This window comes from Tetrao urogallus (assembly GCF_951394365.1).
Source record: "Tetrao urogallus genome assembly, chromosome: 7".
NCBI lineage: Eukaryota > Metazoa > Chordata > Aves > Galliformes > Phasianidae > Tetrao > Tetrao urogallus.
The window spans coordinates 22,046,007-22,066,136 of record NC_136820.1 but is presented as its reverse complement, the minus strand read 5'-3'; the positions used below and the strand labels follow the sequence as shown (position 1 = coordinate 22,066,136).

Genomic DNA, 20,130 nt, shown 5'->3' with positions numbered 1-20,130 from the left:
TAGACCTCAATGTGAAAAAAAAAAAAAAATTGAGGAAGAAGAAAAATTTTAAAAAAGCTGAGTTGCAACACAGTCACTTGACTGGCAACTTATTAGTCGTCAGCAGCAACTGGAGATTGCATACCTCTTTAAAGTACCAGAGAGAAAGAATGCAAGGTAAAAGGTGGAGGTAAAAGAAAGAAAAATGTATGGAGTGTCAGAGTAATGTGGATAGTTTCAACGTGTAATATTTTTCAAAAATCTTATAAAAAATCTGGTTGCTGAAATTCACACTGCCTGTTACATCTTTGTCAAAATGAAAATACTATTTATTTACATCACAAACTGGCCTTTGAAATGTGTGAGGGCTTCTCTGAAAGTATTGCCTCCTATTTTGTTACGTTGGCCCATGACATTAGAGGCATCAAGACGACACATAGGTTGAACCTTCCCAGCAATATTCCACTACACATTGCTGCTGTGTGATAGATGGCAGCAGAGGGGCAGTCTGACAAAATGGCATCTTATTTGGAAGTGTGGATGAAGCAAAGGTGTGGAACTGAATTCATCCATGTGGAAAAAATGGCACCCACTGTCCTTCACTGACTCTTGCAGAACATTTGTGGAGACCAAACAGTGGATTTCAGAGCAGTGGAGTGGTGGGTGGGTGCATTTCAGCAGAGGCAAAGCAACATGAAAGATAAACCATGTTTCAAATGTCTGTGCAGACTTTCATAAGCACAGCATGCAGGCTCTTGTTCATCACAGGCAAAAATGCACAGCTATTGGTGGTGACTATGCTGAAAAACAGTGTTTTCTGGCTGAGAACTTGCCCTATCGAATAGTGCTATGGTGCTCTTTGTATCTGTCGTAGTTTCCATGGAAATAAATAGGAGGCATTACTTTCAGAGCAGCTCGTGTATATTTTCAGTGTTCAGCTGCCTTAGCACCCATGGACTTACACCTACGCTGAGCAAGAGGAAACCTGTCCATCACCCATCCTCTACAAAGCTGGAAAAACATATAGTTAAAATAATAGTTCCATTGGTTGTTTTGGGTTCGGTTACAGTCCTCTGTGGATATAAAACTAAATAAAACTCTGTGTTTTTAACTTTCTGTTAATCAGAGAATGAAAACAGGAAAATGGCACAAAGATCATTATCGTGGGGGCTGGTCTCCTGTCCTTCAGGTAAAAGTCCAGTTTAAATGAAGTTAATGAAACAACTTACCACACTTAACAACCTTGTGTCCCATTCCATCCAGAAACGAAGTTGCAATGTCTGTAAATCTATGATGTGGTATCAGGAAAATATTCATGACAGCATTTAGAAGAACCCCAGGTAAATTTTATATTTTTACAATAGGCCACAAGGGACCTATTCCATCTGCAGTCAGAAGGCCCTCAAATCACACCACATGTATCCTTGTTAAAAGGAAGAAAATACTTCTATCTGAAATACCAGTTCCGTCACATGAAAAAGCAGAGTGGAAGTACCAGAACATCTTAGTGTGAGTGTTCTTTAAAGCTTTGCATGTGACAACAGTTAAAATGTTCTTGTTTCAGAATACATCTGTTCAACTGAATATACTGCTTTTTTAAAAAATAAATACTTCCAGAAAGAGATTATTAAAGGATTTCCATAAACAGTCCTAAGCTTTGAGCACTGATTACAATGCACACTTTTATGTTTCTTAGTGTCTTTGTTAGAATTATTTCTTTTTGCTTGTTTCTAGTGAAATCTTTCTACTCTTTCTTAAACAGAGGACAAGGGCATCTTCACTGAGATCTCCTGAATGCTTACTTAAGGATCAGCTCTCTGAACTACAGATGTCCTAGAAAACAAGTGTCTGTGTAGAGATGAAAGTGCTGTTTTTGACCCAGCAAACCCTAAACAGACTGAGACCTCCCCACCCGAGGTGTTATTGCTGTCTCTGTGTTGCGCAGTGTAAGGCGAGATCACAATTGTGTTCTGACCACTTTGACTGAGAATCCATCTGTACAGCAATATTTTTTTTCCCCACAGTGGTGTGAAATATCTTGGTTTATTGTATTATTACACACACTTGCTTCAGAAGCTTCTGGCAAGCACAGAAGCACACAGGATCAGTATCTGGGATTTCTGGAGTATTACATAACGTATTTTTAATACACAAATATTATAATTTTATTGGTTATATAAGAAAGGAACGGAAATGTAACTGGTTTTTCAAGTAATTGTGTATAGAAAAGCAGAAGGGAGGGAATATTGCTTGCACATACAGACCAGAAAAAGTTTCATCTTATAGTTAAACCCTGGCATGCAAACAGCAATTAAGAACAAAAGTTAGACACACTATGCACAAATGAAATTAGAATGGGATGTATGGAAAACTGAAGATGCTTATCCCACCTCCCAGTGTACAATGTTGCCCAAAATGTTACTGTCAAGGAGTTAAATTTAAAAAGGTAATGCTTTGAATGTTGCTAGATCATCTCATTCAATTGTATTGAAGTCAATGAAGGTGCAAACCCAAACAAGATTTGTAAGTCCACATGAACCATCCATGTGAAATCAATGGAAAGTTCAAGATGCACTATAAATATTAGAGCACTGGCCTTCTTAGACTACTGTTCTTCTTTATAACTAAACTTTTTTTGCCTTGTCACACATGCATCAGGAAGTTCAGTAGCATGGACAGGCAAATAAGGTAGATACCAACAAAAAGTAGACTGAAAAATACAACATTGGGGGCTAGGTATTTTATTTTGAAAGATAACATTACCGGTTTTAACACAGAGAACTAAGTCTAGAAAATAAAAAAAATAGGCACAGATTTTTCTTCTTATATGGACATGAATTACAGCTTTGCCAAAGTAATATGATGTACATTCTCTTGAAAAAATATAATTGTGTATTGTATAGGGCAGTTGGAAATGTATATAGAATTATACTGAATATAATAAAAGCATAGATACATTGCTTGTGGCCCACATTGCCGGAAAAGAGGCCTTTGGTAGTCAGTTTCTTGGGAACAGTAATTGAATTTGAATTCCTCCATCATTTTAAACTGATGGTTTATGGAAGATTTGAAAAAATACACTGACCTCTTTATATGAAGCAAATGCAGCTTAGATTTAAATACTGTGTAAAACAAAACAAATCCAAACTATAGCAAATATATCTAACAGACAAGAATGTGATTATTTGGGTATGTAGCAAGAAAAACCCTAGAACTGGCACATTAAGTGGTAACAAGTAAAAATTCAAAACCAATACTGCCCTCCAGCAAGATTTCAAATTAATAACTAAAAAAATAATAATTAAAAGTCAGGTCCCAGAGGAATGTGAAAAAAAAAAACAAAAAAAAACAAAAAAAAACAGAAAAGTTAGAGGAAAGTGCAAACAATTTAAGTAGACAAACTTGCTTTCTATGGGAATTTTGGAAGTGCTGAAGATGCCATGACAGTGTGATCAATCATGTGATCAGTAAACAAGTAATGCATTTTTCATTAAAAAAAAAAAGATATGGTAAATTGTAAAACACCCCTTCTCTTCCCTTTGCAGTCTTGGTTTGAATTCCCCCCCATGAAATGGCACATCAAAGATGGTTGAAATTATTTAACCAAAAAAGGAACATGTTTTTTGTGAGAAATGCCTCGGGTTTTCTGACTGGCTATAATGAAGATTCACTGTAGATGAAATATTTCCAAAATCATTTCCTGAAAAGAGAGGTGATTGGCCAATGTTGTGATTGACCATTTTTTTTCCTTTTTTTTTTTTTTTTTCTTTTTTAAAGAAAGCAAAGTACCTTAAAGAAAGCATTATTGTAACACTTTAAGAACTTCAGCATATGGACAATGTAAGAGCAAAGAGTCATACATTTTTCACCATAAAAATTCATAAAATATCAGTTTGGAAAAAGCCCCCACACTCTGTTCAAAGTCGAACCAATTAGATCAAGATCTTCAGGGAGGTGGTCAGCTGAATTTTAAGTGTATCCAAGGGGAGGTTCTTCGACCACAATACTTCAAGCATTCATGGCCCTGTGGATAGCACAGCAGACTGACACCTGCATCCAGTTCCAGTGACCTTAGTAAGCTCCTTGTTCCAAGTCTCTCATGTGACATCAGATGATTCAATTTCTTCATATGTAAAACTTGAATTACTATCCAAATCTACTGCATAATGCACTCTGAGATGTAGTCTGTATTGCTGCATTACAAACAGTACTTAAACAGCAGTGTATTTAAAGACACCACTGTTCCAGAATACACATTTTTTAAGTCTCTGGCTTCCCCCATGGGAGGAATGAGGGCAAAGAGGGAAAGCCACATTTTACACAAACCTGGAGAATACTTAGAGCAGTTACAGTGGCCTCTGCTGGTGCAGGCCTCAGCTACTGGCTTTTTAAACACCTGGCTCCTTTTTCACAGCTGGTACTGGTGATTTTCAGTCTTCAGGGTGAATAGTTCTCATTTCATACCAACTTGCTCTTTTTGTTCTGTTCTTGGTGTTTCACTTTGAGTACGTGTAAATTTTGGTCATATTATTCTCTTATTTTATATTAAAATCATCCTTCCCTCCCTCCTCCCCCCAACCATCCCCCATGTTACACTGTAGGTGCTGGTGTTCTGAATTCTGCTCAGAATGACAAAAAGAATTATTTTCAGGAGGAGCAGTAAGGACTCAATCTTCTACCAGTATGAATGATTTATGTCTGTAAGTTCACAAGATAACTCCTGCTGTGGATGATAGAGCCACTTGCTAGTAATTTTAATGCTGGACTGACAAAGAGGTTCATACAGAATATATCCACATGGAGTATTAAGTGTATTCTTCCTCCTATCAACACCATTTAGCCTCTGCAAGCAAAAATCCCTAAGGTTTCTTTCTGCAACTTTTGCTTCTGCTTGGATTTTTAAGATCCTTCCTTGAATTTCTCTGTCTTGTATTGGTTCCTTTCCAGATGCATTTGAATCAACATGAATTTTCAACATGTTAAGATGGAATTTAGATAGCATAGTGCTGAATAGAAATAAATTGAATTTAGTTTGCTTGTCACAAATGTACCTCATTTCAAAGAACAGCACCTCATGGGACAAATTGCTCATCACCAAATAATGTTAAATTGTGATCTTGGAAATCACAGAGCTTTTAGATCAGGAGTGCTACCAGATTTGAAGTTATGCGACCATCCCTGTGCGTGTTGTTTTTTTTTTTTCTTTTTTTCTTTTTTTTTTTTTTTCTCAGATACCATAACCCCAGTGGGGCAAGGGCAACTTGAACAATGACATTCCAGATTAATGTCTAAAATTAAGGATTTCTCCAAAGTGAGGCAAAAGAATGAAACTGTTTAAAAACACCAGGAGTGGGACCATAGGACTGCGCCTCTGCCATCTCTTCCTCAGAGATTTCAAAGAAACTCAGCGCACCTTCACTTTCTGACCTTTGGCCAGTGATAAACTGCCTTTATCTTTAGTACCGTGAGGCTTAGCACTGAGCCTCAAAACACTGTGATGGTCTTTCGTTTGTAAGGACTGTAAAGCTGCACGGCTGCATGTGAATGATTTATTAACATTGTACCCTGGATGCTGCCTCCGGATACTACATAGGCACTGCACGCACTCTGACATCTCTTCAGAAGCACCACAAATTAAGCGAGGCCACAGCGATGGCTATGGCTGGCTCTGCACTCGGGGCCAGTAACCCGAGTGGTGACAGAGGCGGCACAGAGCCACCTGCCTGCACACCGCCCTCAGCCCGGGCAGCGGAGCCCAGAGAGCAACTCGATGTCACTGCGGACAGGGCGGACGGCCGCGAGGCGCCCGGGCCGGGCGGGACGCTCGCACCTAGGCCAGGCGGGGCTTTCCTGACCCGCACACGGCGAGGTACTTTCCGCACCGCTTAACCTTTGCGTTACTCCCACTTCGCCCCACGGGGCGGAAACTCCGAGCAGAACTCGGGGAGGACGAGAGGAGCGACAGAGAAGAGGCCTTGGGGCCGCTCCCGAGGCGTGGGTGAGGGCTGCCCGCCGCCGGCGCGCTCCGGCGGGAGCACAACTCCCCGCTCCCGGCCTGCGCCCGCCTCCCCGCGGCGCGGGGCGGCTACGAACGACGGGGCCGCGACCGAACAAAGCGACGCGGACGCAGTGACTTCAGCGCCCCGCCTCCGCCCGCCCCCACTCCGAACCTGCCCCGCTGCCGTCTCCTAGCAACGGGGGGGACCCGCGCGCTCGACGCGCACCGACGGCGCCCCGGGCTGCAGCAGAGCGGCACCGCGCCCGCTGCTCACCCGCCCAGCGGCGGGTGCTGACGGCGGCTCCGGCCGAGGCAGGAGACGGCGGCGGGCAGCGGCCACCTGGCAGGGGGTGCGCGGCGGGGGCGGGCGGGGGGCGGGCGTTTCCTTGAGGGAGGTGCGGGGAGGGCGGCTGCGCTCCCGCCGCTCGGCCCCGCGCGGTGCCCGGTGCCTCCTCCCCGCGGCCGGACGGAGCGGGCGGCCGGGCGCCCCTTGCGCGCCGGGCTGGAGGCAGATGGAGGCGACCGCTCTCCGCGTACGCCCGGGGCCCCGGCGCCACCGCCGCCGGCGGGAGGCAGCCGCCTTCGGCGGGGCGCGGGGGCGCGGCCGGCGCTGCCCCTGAGATGCGGCGCTCCGCGCCCGCCCCGCCGCCTCCCCGCGCCCTACCTGTGCCGGGCTCGCCGCCGTCGCCGCCCCTCCCCCGGCCCCGCCGCCGCCGCCGCCGCCGCCCCCGCGGGGGCCGGGACTGAGCGCGCCGCGCCGCCGAGCCGCGGCCCCGAGGAGAGGGCGAGGGAGCGGCAGCGGGAGCGGCGCCGCATGATGTGGGTGCCGCTGCTGGCGTGCCTCACAGCGGGGATCGTCTCCGTGCCCAAGTGCCAGCGCGGCCCCGGGGCCCTCCTCGGGGCGGTCCGGCTGCTGGCGGCCGTGCCTGGACTCTGCCAGCGCCGTAAGTTGCCGAGTTGCTCTCCGTGCTCTGCCCGAGAGGGACGGACGCTGTGGGACGGAGGGGATGGCCGAGCGGCCGCGGGCAGGTGGGGTGGTGGGTACCTACGGCGGTAGGGGAGGCGGATCAGAGCGGCTGCTGCCGCTGCGGGAGCTGCCGGCACGGCCCGGCTGCGGTCCCGGGGCGGGTGGGTGGTGCGGTTAAGCGCTCGGTTTGACAGCGCGTGCTGAAAAATGGGCATGGAGTTCAGGGAGACCTTTTTTCTCTACCTGCTCCAATCGGTGCGCGCTGACAGTCCTCTGGCACCAGCGGTTCTGCGGGCCGTGGAGGCTCAGGTAAGAGTGGGGGACGCTTCGAGTTGCGGGAGGGCTGCTTGAAGTTTTGCCGTCAGGTTAGGCCGAGGAGTTTGTGCAGATGCACCTCCTGTGTCAGACAGCTCTCAGGTTAGTCTGGCGTTTCTTCAACGATGCGGCTTCACCGGCAGGGACAGAGAGACAGATCAAGTTGACAACCACCTTCCCTTTCTTTCCTTTCCCTCTGTGGAGTAAATGCATATTCCGTGCTTAAGCCTGGAGTTAATTTAAACATTAACTTGAAACCTTTAAAAATAAGATTTGTAACGGGAACAATGCATCGGTCTTAAGTTCCTCTCTACATATGTGACAAATTCATGCCTAATTCAGTGGGATTTGCCCAGTGCTTTTAAAAACAATGGAATAATTTGTTAAGTTTCACAGAATAATTTATTTTGCTCTTTTGGCTTCATAGTTTGAGCTCAAAACCAAACTAAATGTCAATAGGAAAAATAAAATATAATATTATTAAATGTCTTATGAAACATGACAGCTTCGTCCAGTATTCCAGATTCTTTTCTGTGCAGTGTAATTGAGTTTAAGAAACTAATTGAAACTTTATGGAGAGGGGATCTCATTGCCTTAGTGCAGTGGTATGCTTGCTCCTGGGTGCACAGCAGTGCAAATAAGGCATGAGAACAGCATGACATAGGTGAAGACTGTGTATGAGGCTTTTGCTCCACAAGATGCTTGCTTCCTTTGTCGTGCTTGACAGTGAAAATGCACATGGGTGGTAAGTTGTGGGCTGCATGTTTATTGTGACAACTGCTACCAGGTCCGGCAGTCTGCTGCTCTGATAGATCTTGCTCTCTTCCTCTGTGTTTGAAACTTCTGCTAATTTGTGAAAGCTGAAAGTCGCACTGAATTCTTCCTTTCATGCATAATCACTTCATAGTTTAACCAAGAAGAGTGTTTTGTTTTTCCTTGAGTATATAAAATAAATGGTAGAAGTTTGGAGGCTTATTGTTACTATTTATTTTATTTCCTTGTCTGTCTATTTTACTTTTGGCTGCGTTAGCTCTCTGCATCAGCGCAGCACCACCTGAATTCCTTGAACTTCTGCAGTCTGCTGTTAGCAAAGCGCTGGGCAGCAGCTCCATGTACAGCTATTTGGCAGCGCAGCTTTGTTGAAGCAGCCACTCCTCCGTGCTTCTGCCTTGACAGCACTGGGCATGGAGAAGAGCATCACACTGTTCCCGTGCCATCAGAGAGTTCAGATTATTTATGTGCACATTTGGCAGAATTTCTTGCACTGAATCTCCAGTTCTAAGAGGAACTGGAATGAATATGAAACATTCATGGGACTGAAATGTATTCATTCTAGTTGAAGCATTTCTTGCTCTTCTAATTGAAAAATGTACAGTTTTATGTCACCTGAAGTATTTGTTCTCAAAGTAGAGTTTGAGATGTGAGTTACTGCTTGGGTCTAAGTAAAAACAGAGTGTGACCCCAGTTTGCAGCTAAGAGGAGTGCAGAAGGAAATCTCCCAACACTGTAAAGTTGCAAGTCCCAAATTAAAGGTTCTGTAAGCTCAGATAAAAGGTTAGTGTTGTTCCCTTCGACAAAGGGTCCCTTGTTCGCTAAGTCTTACCGAAGGGAATTTACAGTTCACTAAGCCAACTAAAACAAGTACCTGACATAAGAATGGAACTAATTCAAAATTAAATTTGTGTTATAGCGATTTACACAGATCTCATATTTATGATGGAACACAAAAAACTGACGAGCTCCTGAAGAATTAAACCAGCAAAGTGAATAGAAGCTGAATTCTACAGCAAGAGCTCGTGTGTGCATTGCTTGTATAACTACTCCGCATATGTGCAGACAGTCTGCTCACTTGGCTCTTTTGGAAGCTAACCTCATGCAAGTCTTGCATCTTCTGTATTACCATATAGAGTGCATAGGGCTAAAATGCTGTAGAATGACTGATCAGGCCAGGTTAACAGAGGACATTGGTTAAAATCCCAGCATTGTCTCAGAAAAAGCAGTTTTTACATACGTTAAAACTTGAATGCTAAGGTGCTTGATGCTTTCAAAACTATCTGGGTTAATCATTCCTACATGAAACTCAAGTAAGCAGAGTTTACATGTGATGTGCTCCCAGAGATTGGATGGCATGGCAATCTTTATCCTTCATTGAAGAACTGAAGATCAGTCACATGGCAATTCTTTTGCGCAGTCATGGTTGACAAATCTCTTGATATTTTGAAAGTTAGCATTGTCAGTATTCTTTATAGTATCTTTTGGAAAGACCAGCTGGGGTTTTGGGGAAAACAGAAGATCTGTGATGATAGCAGGGACAACTGTTAATTGATTTATCCAAACAGCATGACTTCTGATGCCAAACATAATCCATTACTGTTCTCTCATCTGGCTCTTTGGTAGTTTGCCAGCCTTGACACATCAGATTCTCATGTTCTAGTTACAAAATTTCATAAATCGTTACAGTGTCACTTCTCAATGGCATAGAAAAAGCCATTCAAACTACACACAAAAGAACTGTTTCTGAGGAGGTGGTCAGGAAATGCCCTGCCCTCCCCTCCCCAAAAGCAAGCAAACAAACAAACAAAAAATCTGAAATAAATTGTATGTTATGGTAGCTTTAACCATGTATCTGTCTGTTGATTTCTATCCTATGCCCATTTCTATTTAGGGGCTCAGTGAAAGCTCAGCATTGAGACAGTTCTGCTTTTCCTAAAGCAATCCAAGGAGAAGAGAAAGCCCATTTTAAATTTCCTGAGCCTGTGTGGGTGATTTGCACCTTAGGGCTATAAGATCATTTTTGGCAGTAGATTGCACTTCTGATGAATAGCAAAGAGGAGGTTCACTTACCTGCATGTTTCAAAGGAGCATATTATGCCAATGGTATGCATAAATTTACTTTGTAGTTTGCACAGTTCTCACCACTTGTTGCAATTTCATATATTTCTTTTTATTCAATAGTTCTTTTATGGTTTTTTGCAAGTTGAATGAAATGATGCACATATAGCATTTGCAGTGTTTCTGTGCTACAGATGCTTGAGATGGTGTGATTGTGGGAAAAGAAAGGAGATGGACAGTTTACTAAGTTTACTAGAGGAGCAACAAGTATACTCTTGGTGCACCAGGCAGTTTGAGTTATTATGTCATTATGGACACACTGTTGCTGAAGGAAGTAGGGAAGGCAGCTTTGAAGTCTGCATGCAGCAGGAATATTGTTCATAGCAATTTGAAGAGGTAGTAACTTCTTTTGTCCTTGAGCTTTCAAGGGCTGGAGCTGCAATAACTCCAGAGCAGGTAGGAATTACACTTCATTAATCAAGAGGCCTGGATGAATAAATTTGATTTTCCATTAAAGTACAATTTGAGTTTGATTTATCTCTTCAGAGCATCAGTAGGATGTTAGAATGTAAGCTTTATGGAAACCTGAGGAAATCTCCATCAAATAAATCCTCATATGTTTATATGTTCAATGTACATAAACAGGACATAAAAACATAGTGCTTCACCATATGCTTCAGTCACTGCAAGTAGAATTTTCAAGTTCCTGGAAAGAACTTAGTCATAAAATAAGAACATCAAGGAACTTTTCACTTGAATGACTCCTGAAGACAAAACCACATCAATTCTAGGTGTTAGTGTAGCTAAGACAAAACTGGGAAAGGAAAAACAAAACAAAACAAAACAACCAATGAGATGTACATGTTAATTGGTCTTGGAGTTGGGATAATTAGTATTGTTATTCTACAATAAAAATTGTAAGATACGATATTTACAAATTGCATAAATTGCATAGAGTTCTTAGTAGAAGCCAGAGATTTCATTTTTGCAACAGATCCACAGTAAGAAACACTAGCTTTGTTAAACAAAATATTTGCTATATACATGAGCTGCTTTTTTTTATGACAAGTGTGCATCTGAAAAACCTACAGCAAAAACAGCTTTTGTTCAGTATTGGGATAGGTGTATCTCATTCATTTAATGAGCTCTGTCAGGAAGGACAGACAGAATGTCTTTGTTTTCAGTGTGCTCAGTGTTCTTAAAATACTTTAATGGCACTGAAATTGTTATATTTTCAAGAATTATGTATGTAAATCTCTACTTCCTCTGTTGGTGGTAGTACAGACATTTTGGTATAAAGATAGTTTCTCAAGTTGAATGCACTGAAAACAAAATTTTAGAGAACATCAATTCCTTTCTGTTAATATGCTTTTAAGTCAAATTCTTAAGGCCTCTGTGCTTATAGCTATGTCCATATTTTCAACAAAATCTGATTTAAAAGTCCATAACTAATTGCTGACATCTGTCAAACCAGTGGAAAAGATGTAATACTTCTTTTTGATCTGCACAAATAGACATAATTTTTGATGGACAAAATAGGAGGCGGTCTGTTATTCTTCTCCAGCCACTTGAAATTCATTAAGGAATAACATGTATATATATATATATATATATATATATATGGTGTGGCTTACATAAATGGACTCAGGCTATTTAGTTTTTGGAAAGGAAATAGGGCTCTAATGAATTAGTTCATTGTAATAGAACCTTTCTTCAAGAAGAAGAGCCAGCTTCTTCCCAGCCATTCAGGATTCCCTCTTGTTCTGGCAGCAAAACAAGAATAACCCTTTTAGCAAAATGTGTTTCAAGATTATATGAATTTATAGCATTAGAAAGCTGCTAAAAAGGCAACTTCTCACTGAGTCTGTGTTTTCCTAAACTCAAAAGTTTGCAAAGATCATAATTGACTCCTTTTCTTCATATGTTTCTATGCTTCCCATGACTTCACTGTCATACGCCTGTAGTAATTTCAGCCTGCTATTAACTGTGATGACAGTAATGAACCTGAAGTATTTATAATTACCAAAAGAGATGAAGAGATGGGTTTGAACTATAATTATCAGAGGAGGAAAATTCTGTAGCTTCAGGCAGGTGGAATAATGCTCCTGGGTGCTGGATTTTTATTTTTCATAAGGGCTCTTCTCTGCCCAATGGTTTGGATGTTGTTAGCAGCACTGTGTTATTGAGTTCCAATCTTAAGAACTTCAGAATTTTTGGTATTTTACTGTTGTTGTAGCTGTGTTATGAATAGAGCTGCATGATGTATAGTGGCATCTCTAAAGTCATCCAAATCTGGTTAAACCAGTGACTCCTCTCTCCAAAACGTATTCCCTTCCTTCTCAGTGTTCAAGTGAGCAAGGCATAGTGAATTCCTCTTGCTGTACTGTAATTAAGAATATGATTTATGTCCACTTCCTCTCCACAGGGTGACAGGTTAGTTCTGTACTGAAGACAACTTGTTTCTTTGGGATGGGAGGTTCTTGCTGGACATCTGGAAATTAAATGGAGCAAGATTCTCATCTCCTTGTACAAACAGGACTCCCAGGAAATAAAAAAACTTTCATTCTGGCATGAATGGTGTAAAATGATCTAAATAAAACTAGTGACTTAAGCAAGCAAGCTCTTCCAATCTAAGTAAAACTTTGAATTGCATTTTGCTGTCAAAACTGTTGTGATGTGAGTTCAGAGCATGAAATAAATAACTACCTGTTTGAAATCTCAAAGCTGCATGTTTAAAGGCTGTCCCTTACAGAGTATTTAAACTGCACCTGCAAGGCATTCACATATGTGAGTACTTACTTGCAGAACCACAAGCAGAAGCTTGCAGTCAAACAGTGTATGTTCACCAGTAGTTACAGTTAGTATGCAAGTCTGCACATTTTACAGCCTGCAGTCATGTTTTATGTAGTCTTTACCTGCAAATTATAAGAAGCTAAAAGGCTTATTATGTAAACCTAAAATGGAGGTTGGGCACTGCCTGTTCCTAGACAGGTATGATTGCTATTTTCTATTTTTTCTTCTTCTTCTTTTTTTTTTTTTTTTTTAATGTTTATGAATAACATGTGTGTCTTTTGTTTCAGAAAGTTAGTTTCTCATTATTCATTTAAAAGATTTTTGTGTTCCTCCAGTTTTTATGTTTATATTCAGAAAAACACTGCAGTTTAACTTGTCTTTGAAGGACTCATGCTTCAGCTGTTAATCATCAAACTGTAGCTTGAGTGTCTTGTGCTGTGTTATCACAGTTATTTGAAATAAGACAATGGTTTCTGCATTCAAAGAGAATAAAAGTAAAAAAAAAAAATTTAAAAGAAAATCCCAGAAAGCTTTTACCGCATTCCATTGTTCTCATGTCCAATGACTTTTTTGAAGATTCAAAACTATTGAAAAGCAAGTTACTGGAATAACAAAGAGCTAACACATTGTATTCCTGAAGGCAATAACATTTTTAATACCCCTAGTGAATATATCTTCCTCCAGAAGCTGGGATCCTCCAGAAGATGGGCATCATACACTACAAGTCCACAAGAGAGGTGGTTACCTTCTTTGATACCAGTCTTTAATTTCATATTCTTGAGGTTTTCTAATTCTGAGTGCAATTTAATTCATGCTAAGTGTTTTCTTTTAACCTTGGCTTGTCTTCTTTTTATACTAATATACCCAGTTATTTGGGTTTATATGCAAACACATAGTGAATTGAGGCTTTTGTTTTGTTTTAGGGCAAACTTCTATAAAGTATATAATTTGATTATCATTTTGTTCTTGAGGGTCTGGTTCCCACAGATATTCAGCTTTGAGTATTACAGCCTGGAGTATGAAATAAACTTGTCCCAGTCTATAATGTATACACATAACAACTCAGCAAAGTGAGTTATTTGCATTGCTGTGGACTAAGAACCAGTGGATCAGGTGGTCTGTGATGATACTCCTTGTGAAGAAATAGCTCTGAGCTATTCTGTGTTGCTGATGAACTACTTGCCAGTCATGCTTGCTAAGATAGAAGCAATGTAATCAGCCCTGAGGTCCAGCAGCAGCAATTTTAGGCTTTGTGAAAGCAGCATGGCTGTGTCCAAGCTGGCCAACTCTTAGGGAGATCCTAGCATCTGGAAATGACGAGAGTATAATGATTCCCATGTCCATGTTCTATCCTTGAAAATGGGAATTAGCACAGCTCCACACATCCTGAAGTTCTTTTAAATCAAAGGATTTAATTAAATTAAAAAAAAAAAAAGAGAAAAAAGAATTAAACCTTCTGCTTCCATATGCTTTGTATTTTTACTGGTGCAAAATGGTGCAAAACTGTGCAAACAAGGCTATCAAACCTTTGCCATAAAAGCTAACGGCTGTTGGGAACAAATCTAGTTCTAATGGTATAATCAGAGTAAATTGCCCTGTGTGTTTTTACTTGCCAGAGACAGAAAAGATTGGCTTCAGAAACTAAATAGTCTTTGACTCATTGTTTGCAGTCATGGGTTGCATCAACCAAATTTAACCATCTCCTATAAAAGCAGGAAGTTTCATGGAAAGGAGAGGCTGCAAGTAGAATTGGACAACAAAAAAAAATTGTGTGTTATGAAAAATTTCAAGGTTACAGTCCTTGTTTTCATTCTGTATTGTGGCTTGGGAACAAAGTCAATCCGGAGTACTCAGTAGCAGTCTCCCACATTCAAGGTCATATTTGAGGCTGCAATTTGATGTGTTTGTGAGCCCCAACTGCTACACCAGCAACTATTTTTGTAGCACCTTTTCTGAAACACTATGTGCAGCTTTCTGATAAAAAGAAGAAATTCTCTATGAGATCTATGCATTACTCTCAAAAACTGGAGTCTGTATGAATCTGTATGAGGTTTCTGTTCTCAAAGTTTCCTTTTGAATGTTGTGCAATATTCACATCACTGAATCTCCCTGAGAGATGAGGCTAAGGAAGATGCTTGTAGGCACAGGGAAGTGTAAGGAGTATCTCCTTGAAGCCTTGCCTCATTCCCTAATTCTGGAAACGTGAATACCCCATACACACATGCTGGAAAACTCCATCCCATGTGCCATGACAGAGCGTTCAACACCAGAACATCCGGCTTCGATGTTACACATCCTAGCCTTTGCAACCATGTCCTTTTCTGTCAGAGCTTTCTTAACACTGTGTAGTAACACTGTAGAAAAGGGCCTCTCCTTTTCCCTCATCTCTCTTTGCCTTATTCAGCTGATACCCAGCATCAGTTCTCCCAAGTGGCATCGTTCACAGATTGCACAGTGCATAAATAGAAGGTCTTGGGTCTGTCTCTGCACAGTTTGCATAGGCATGAACTGTAGTGTACTAAGGCAGACTGCTGCATTACTTGACATTCTGATGGCCCATTACTGTTGTGGCTTCCAGTAAAACCCTTCGTGCTCGTAGAATAATGTGTTCTTGTGGTAATGTGGAAGAATAAGGAGTGGGAACCCACAGTGGCCACCAGGACTCACTCACTAGCAATGCCTAGATGTGTTTGTATACTTCTTATTTATGTGTCATTTTTATCTCTTATCTTTATAACTATATCATGGTTTTATCTTTCAAGGTATTCTGCTTTTCTTTCAAGGAACACTGTACCTCTTGGCCATTATTATTTTTTTTAATGACTAGTTGAAAAAGAATGTCAAAGGTGGCAGAGTTTTTGTTGTTGTTGTTTGATTGATTGTTTAATAGAAAGGCTTGCCATGTTTACAGAAGTATATTTCCAGGGCTCAGGATTTAATCAGTAGGGGTTGGCTTCTTCTCTTCAGGTTACTAGCAAAAGGCCAAGAAGGAATTACTTCAAGTTGCACTAGGGAAGGTTCATATTGGATATGAGGGAAAATTTTCTCCTCCAGAAGAGTGGTGGTGTACTGCAATAGGCTGCCCAGGCAGGTGGTGGAATCACCGTCCCTGGAGGTGTTCAAGAAACATGTAGATGTTGTTCTAAGAAATGTGGTTTAGTGTGGTAGGTGGATGGTTGGACTAGGTGATCATGGAGGTCTTTTACAACCTAACGATTTTGTGATTCTAGAGTTCTGTGAACAATGAAGGTCATGTTTTGTACCTTTCTTTTGCTCACCGCATTTTTCTTAGAAAATACCCATCTTATACACCCAGGTTTTGTATCTGGGCTCCTTTTGCTGCTTCTCTTGCTGGAGAAATGTTTTCAAATCCATACAGCTTCATTCTTGTTTAAACAAAACAGGAGAGTAGAAAGCAGAAAAATTGTCTGGTAAGTTCGTTCAAGTAATCTTAGGAATTTATTCTCAATCACAATAGATTACAATTTTCAAACTGAAATATTTTTGGACAAAGGGGAGGACCACCTCCTGTTCAGAGGAATACCTTGTTACCCTCTTGGAAAAACGTGGTGACAAAGCATGCTTTTGAAGCATGACATTGTACATCAGGGGCAAAGAGACTGCTTATTGCTTGCTTGGAAAAAGGGGAGATGAATCCCTTATGCAGGATTAGGTTTTAGGATTGGTGGTTAAAGCACAGCCTCTCATTTTTTCCTTGTAATCTGAGTAAGAAAGTGTCAGACACAATAATCATGGAAAAAAATTCCCACTCTAACATTTTTACAATGCTTTTCATTGTATCTGTGCGTTCAGCCAAAGTGCATGGAGAAGCTGCACATTAGCTAGGGCAGCTCCTGTCTGCCTGGTGTAGGAGTTGCCCTGTGCAGCTCCCAAGGAAGGACAGAAAGGTGGAGGTGGTTGCAGTGTGCTGTGTGAACTGCAGCATCCCTCAGAAGCAAGGCTCTGTTCTAGTTGCTGAAGGCACATCATCAGAAGAGATGGGCAGCCAGGCTGACTGCTTACGTAGAACAAGATTGGATGCAGATTTTAAGGGTAAAAAATGTATAGACAAAATGATATTGTATCTTACCTTAAGTAGTGCTCAGCAGTCTGAAGACCATGATCAGGAAGTATAAACTGTTAGTTATTTTTTGGCTTTCTGTTTCAAGAAAGCAAAGAGTGTGCATTCCAAAAACAGCATAAATGTGCAACTACAACAATGTCAATAAACGTCTAAATTCCTGGATGTACGTGAACAACATGCTGGCTGTTGGAAAACCAAGTGTTTAGCATTCACTCCAACCCTAGAACACATTATTATTATTATTATTCCTACTCTCAGATAAATGCTCTGATCATGATAAAGTTACTTTCATAATACGGAGGCAGGATGTGATTATAACGTATACAATCCTTGTCTAGTCTTGATCCCTTTTGTTGCTGAAGTTTAGGCTTGTCCTACCTGTGCTTAGTAGCTGGAGCACAGTTGAATGATGTGGGGGAGGCAAGAAAAGAGCAGGTTAACCTCCAGCACTCATTTTTTATTATATGCATATGCCTGTGCAGTTCCCAGCACAAAGGTTGGCCCTTGTTGAAAATAGCTTTTGGCATACATCAGTTCTAGTGAAGCCAGTAGAAACTTGCCCTTAGCTTTGGCTGAACAGTAACTCAGTCTTGTCTGGACTCTGTTTTTGGTGAAGTGGCAGGAAAAATCTCAGTTCTTTGTTAAGCCAACTCATATAAAAATGTGTCTTGCTCTAGCATGTGATTTTTAAAATAAACTGAGAAGTTTACACTGAATCAGTTAAGGTTTTAGAGTACATTTATAACCAAATAGTAAATGTTTGGGTGAATGAAAGCATTTCCATAAATGTTACTGCTATAAGGGACTACATACTTTGGAACTATAGTAGTGATGTAGCCAGAATGTGTCTCAGGCACTAATAAACCTTTTCAAGTTTCTCTTTATTCCAAAAAAATCATTTTTTGGAGCCAATGGCACCAAGCCTGTCAATTGCCAGTGCATGACTTCATGTTGCAAAAATGGAGCTCTGAGTCTGGAGAGTGATCTGCAGAGAGATTTGCATCCAACAGTACTGTGTACCTCATTTGGTAAAGTATTTAATCTTCTTTGATCACCCTGAAAACCCACACTGGATTTTGAGATCTTTTCTTCTCACTTAGCAGTTTGGAATGACACAAAGGAAATCATATCTTTTAAAAGATAGGCTATATTTATAAACTAAATCAGACTTCAATAGATTGAGTGCCTAACTCATACAGATAAAAAAGATTCAGCAGCAAACCACACTGAAAAAAAATCTGTGGCAGTTATATTTCAGCCTGTTTTTTAATGGAAATACTATACCCATTCCAGTCATAGACTCTTTGTAGTGTGTGCGCATTACAGTAAAACGTGAATGTCTTGTTACATCGTCAACAGTTTTTAGAAGTGTGAGAATTTGTGAGTGCATTGTCTGTGTTATGCAAATAGGATTATATGTTTTAAGATCAGAAATTATTATAGGTAATGAATTAAGTCAAACTCACTGTTTTGTTTACTTTGAATATTGGTTGTGATGACCAGGAGTTGATTTGTCTTCTTCATCTTTTTAGCTAGATACAGTAGTCCCTCACTTTGTTTCTGTCAACAGTTTATTAGAATAGTTCTTTCTCCTAGGGTGGCTGTTGCTTGGTTGCTAGCCTCAAAGTTCATGGTGTCATCTCCCTGTTCTGCCCCATCTTACTCTTCAGCCACCACTGTGCTGCAAATCAGCAGTTCCTGCCTTTTCTTGCCACTTCTACTGAACCCACCTTTCTCTTTCACTTGGCATTCAGCTGAAGATGGAAGTGATGCTTCTGACCCAATAATAATTACATTCCTGTTAGTTGTACTCCTTCAGCAACTCTTCACCTGGCTTTTGTGCTTAGCTGTGGCTAGGAGCAGGTCAGTGTCAAGCTCTACAGCTCTGTGACTGTCTGCACCAACCTGGGATCCTACTATCGCTCTGCCCCATGGCTGCAGTAACTCTTTCATGGGCTCCAGCTCTGTTCTTACCATTATCTTATACATGCAAAGAAGCTTTCTTGCATCAGTGCCGAATGAGCTTTTTTGCGTACCCCATCCAAATCAAACTTGCTGTGTTTGTTTTTACAACAAGCAAAAACCTTTTGGATTTTGTCTTGCCTTCTTCTCTCTCCTTAGCAGCCCTTCCTGCATTTATCCCTGCCCATCTCTTTTTAAATATTATTTTTCATTTCCAGTGCCTTCCTACGCTCCTTTCCTGTTTGTTTTCTTTTATTTATTTGTTTTGTTTTACTTTTTTTTAAAATCACATCTGTAATTATTTTTTCTTCCTTTCATATGCATTTCTTGCGCTGAATTCATGGCGTAAATTGTAAACATCAGTTTATGTGAAATATCAGTCTGACCTTTGAAATCAATGGAATTGCTCCAAGCCTGTTATCAGTGTAATGCTGCAATTGTGCTTTATTAAGCTTTTCTGTCTTGCTAGTACTTATGGTGGTGCATATGTTGCTGATGGCAATAATGTGCAAGCTATGATTAGTTCCTTGAATCATCTGTTATTCAGAGGGCCAGCTCAGTAGGGAATCTCATCTTTAGATCCGTAGCTGAAATTGGTTAAAGAAAGATTTTAAAAAAAAGGAATTTTAGTAAATGTGATCCTAATGCTGCCTTTCGCTGTGTGAAGTTGCTCTCACTGCTCTAAAAAGAGAGATGGTTTGCATTGTGGAAGGTTGGAAAGAGGTAACCTGAGAGACAGCACTTGGTCACAACTTTGGATGACAAGCTTTTCTCCAACTGCTTTGATGTGGTGATATGCCTTTTATCATAGTGGATCAGACAAAAGACTTAGATTTTCCAGTATGTAGTAATTCATTTTATTTCATTTCCATTGTGTTGTATAGCCATATGGTAATCCATGCTGAATGTGCCACTGAGCAGTGGAGTGGCACCATGCTGCTGTGCTCTGACAGGTCATATCCTGCACCTTCTTCATGGCTGCTGTAAGGCCAATTCTCACACAAAAGAAAAGGGAGACATCTAATCTCAGTTCTGGCTGCTAGAGTTTCATAGCAAAAGCACGAAAATACTAGTAACATAAGCAGTAATCTGTAAGGCACAGGTGTAAAGAGGATATGAAGGGCTTTACCCATAGACCTGCTGTAGGCACAGCTTTTTGTTGTTGGCAGTGCAGAATTATGTCTTCAGTCTATGACACAC

The 20,130-nt window shown here is 41.1% G+C and overlaps 1 protein-coding gene across 1 annotated transcript in view; it reads left to right on the top strand.

Moving 5' to 3' along the window:
• Window positions 1-6,791: 6,791 nt before the first annotated feature.
• ITGB8 (integrin subunit beta 8) overlaps window positions 6,792-20,130 on the top strand; it is a gene marked incomplete at both ends in the record, with an annotated part of 40,362 nt that continues 27,023 nt past the window's right edge. Inside the window, one exon of the mRNA XM_079538337.1 lies at window positions 6,792-6,921. Within this exon, the coding sequence (XP_079394463.1) occupies window positions 6,792-6,921 (130 nt within the window). The remainder of the gene's footprint in view (window positions 6,922-20,130) is intronic.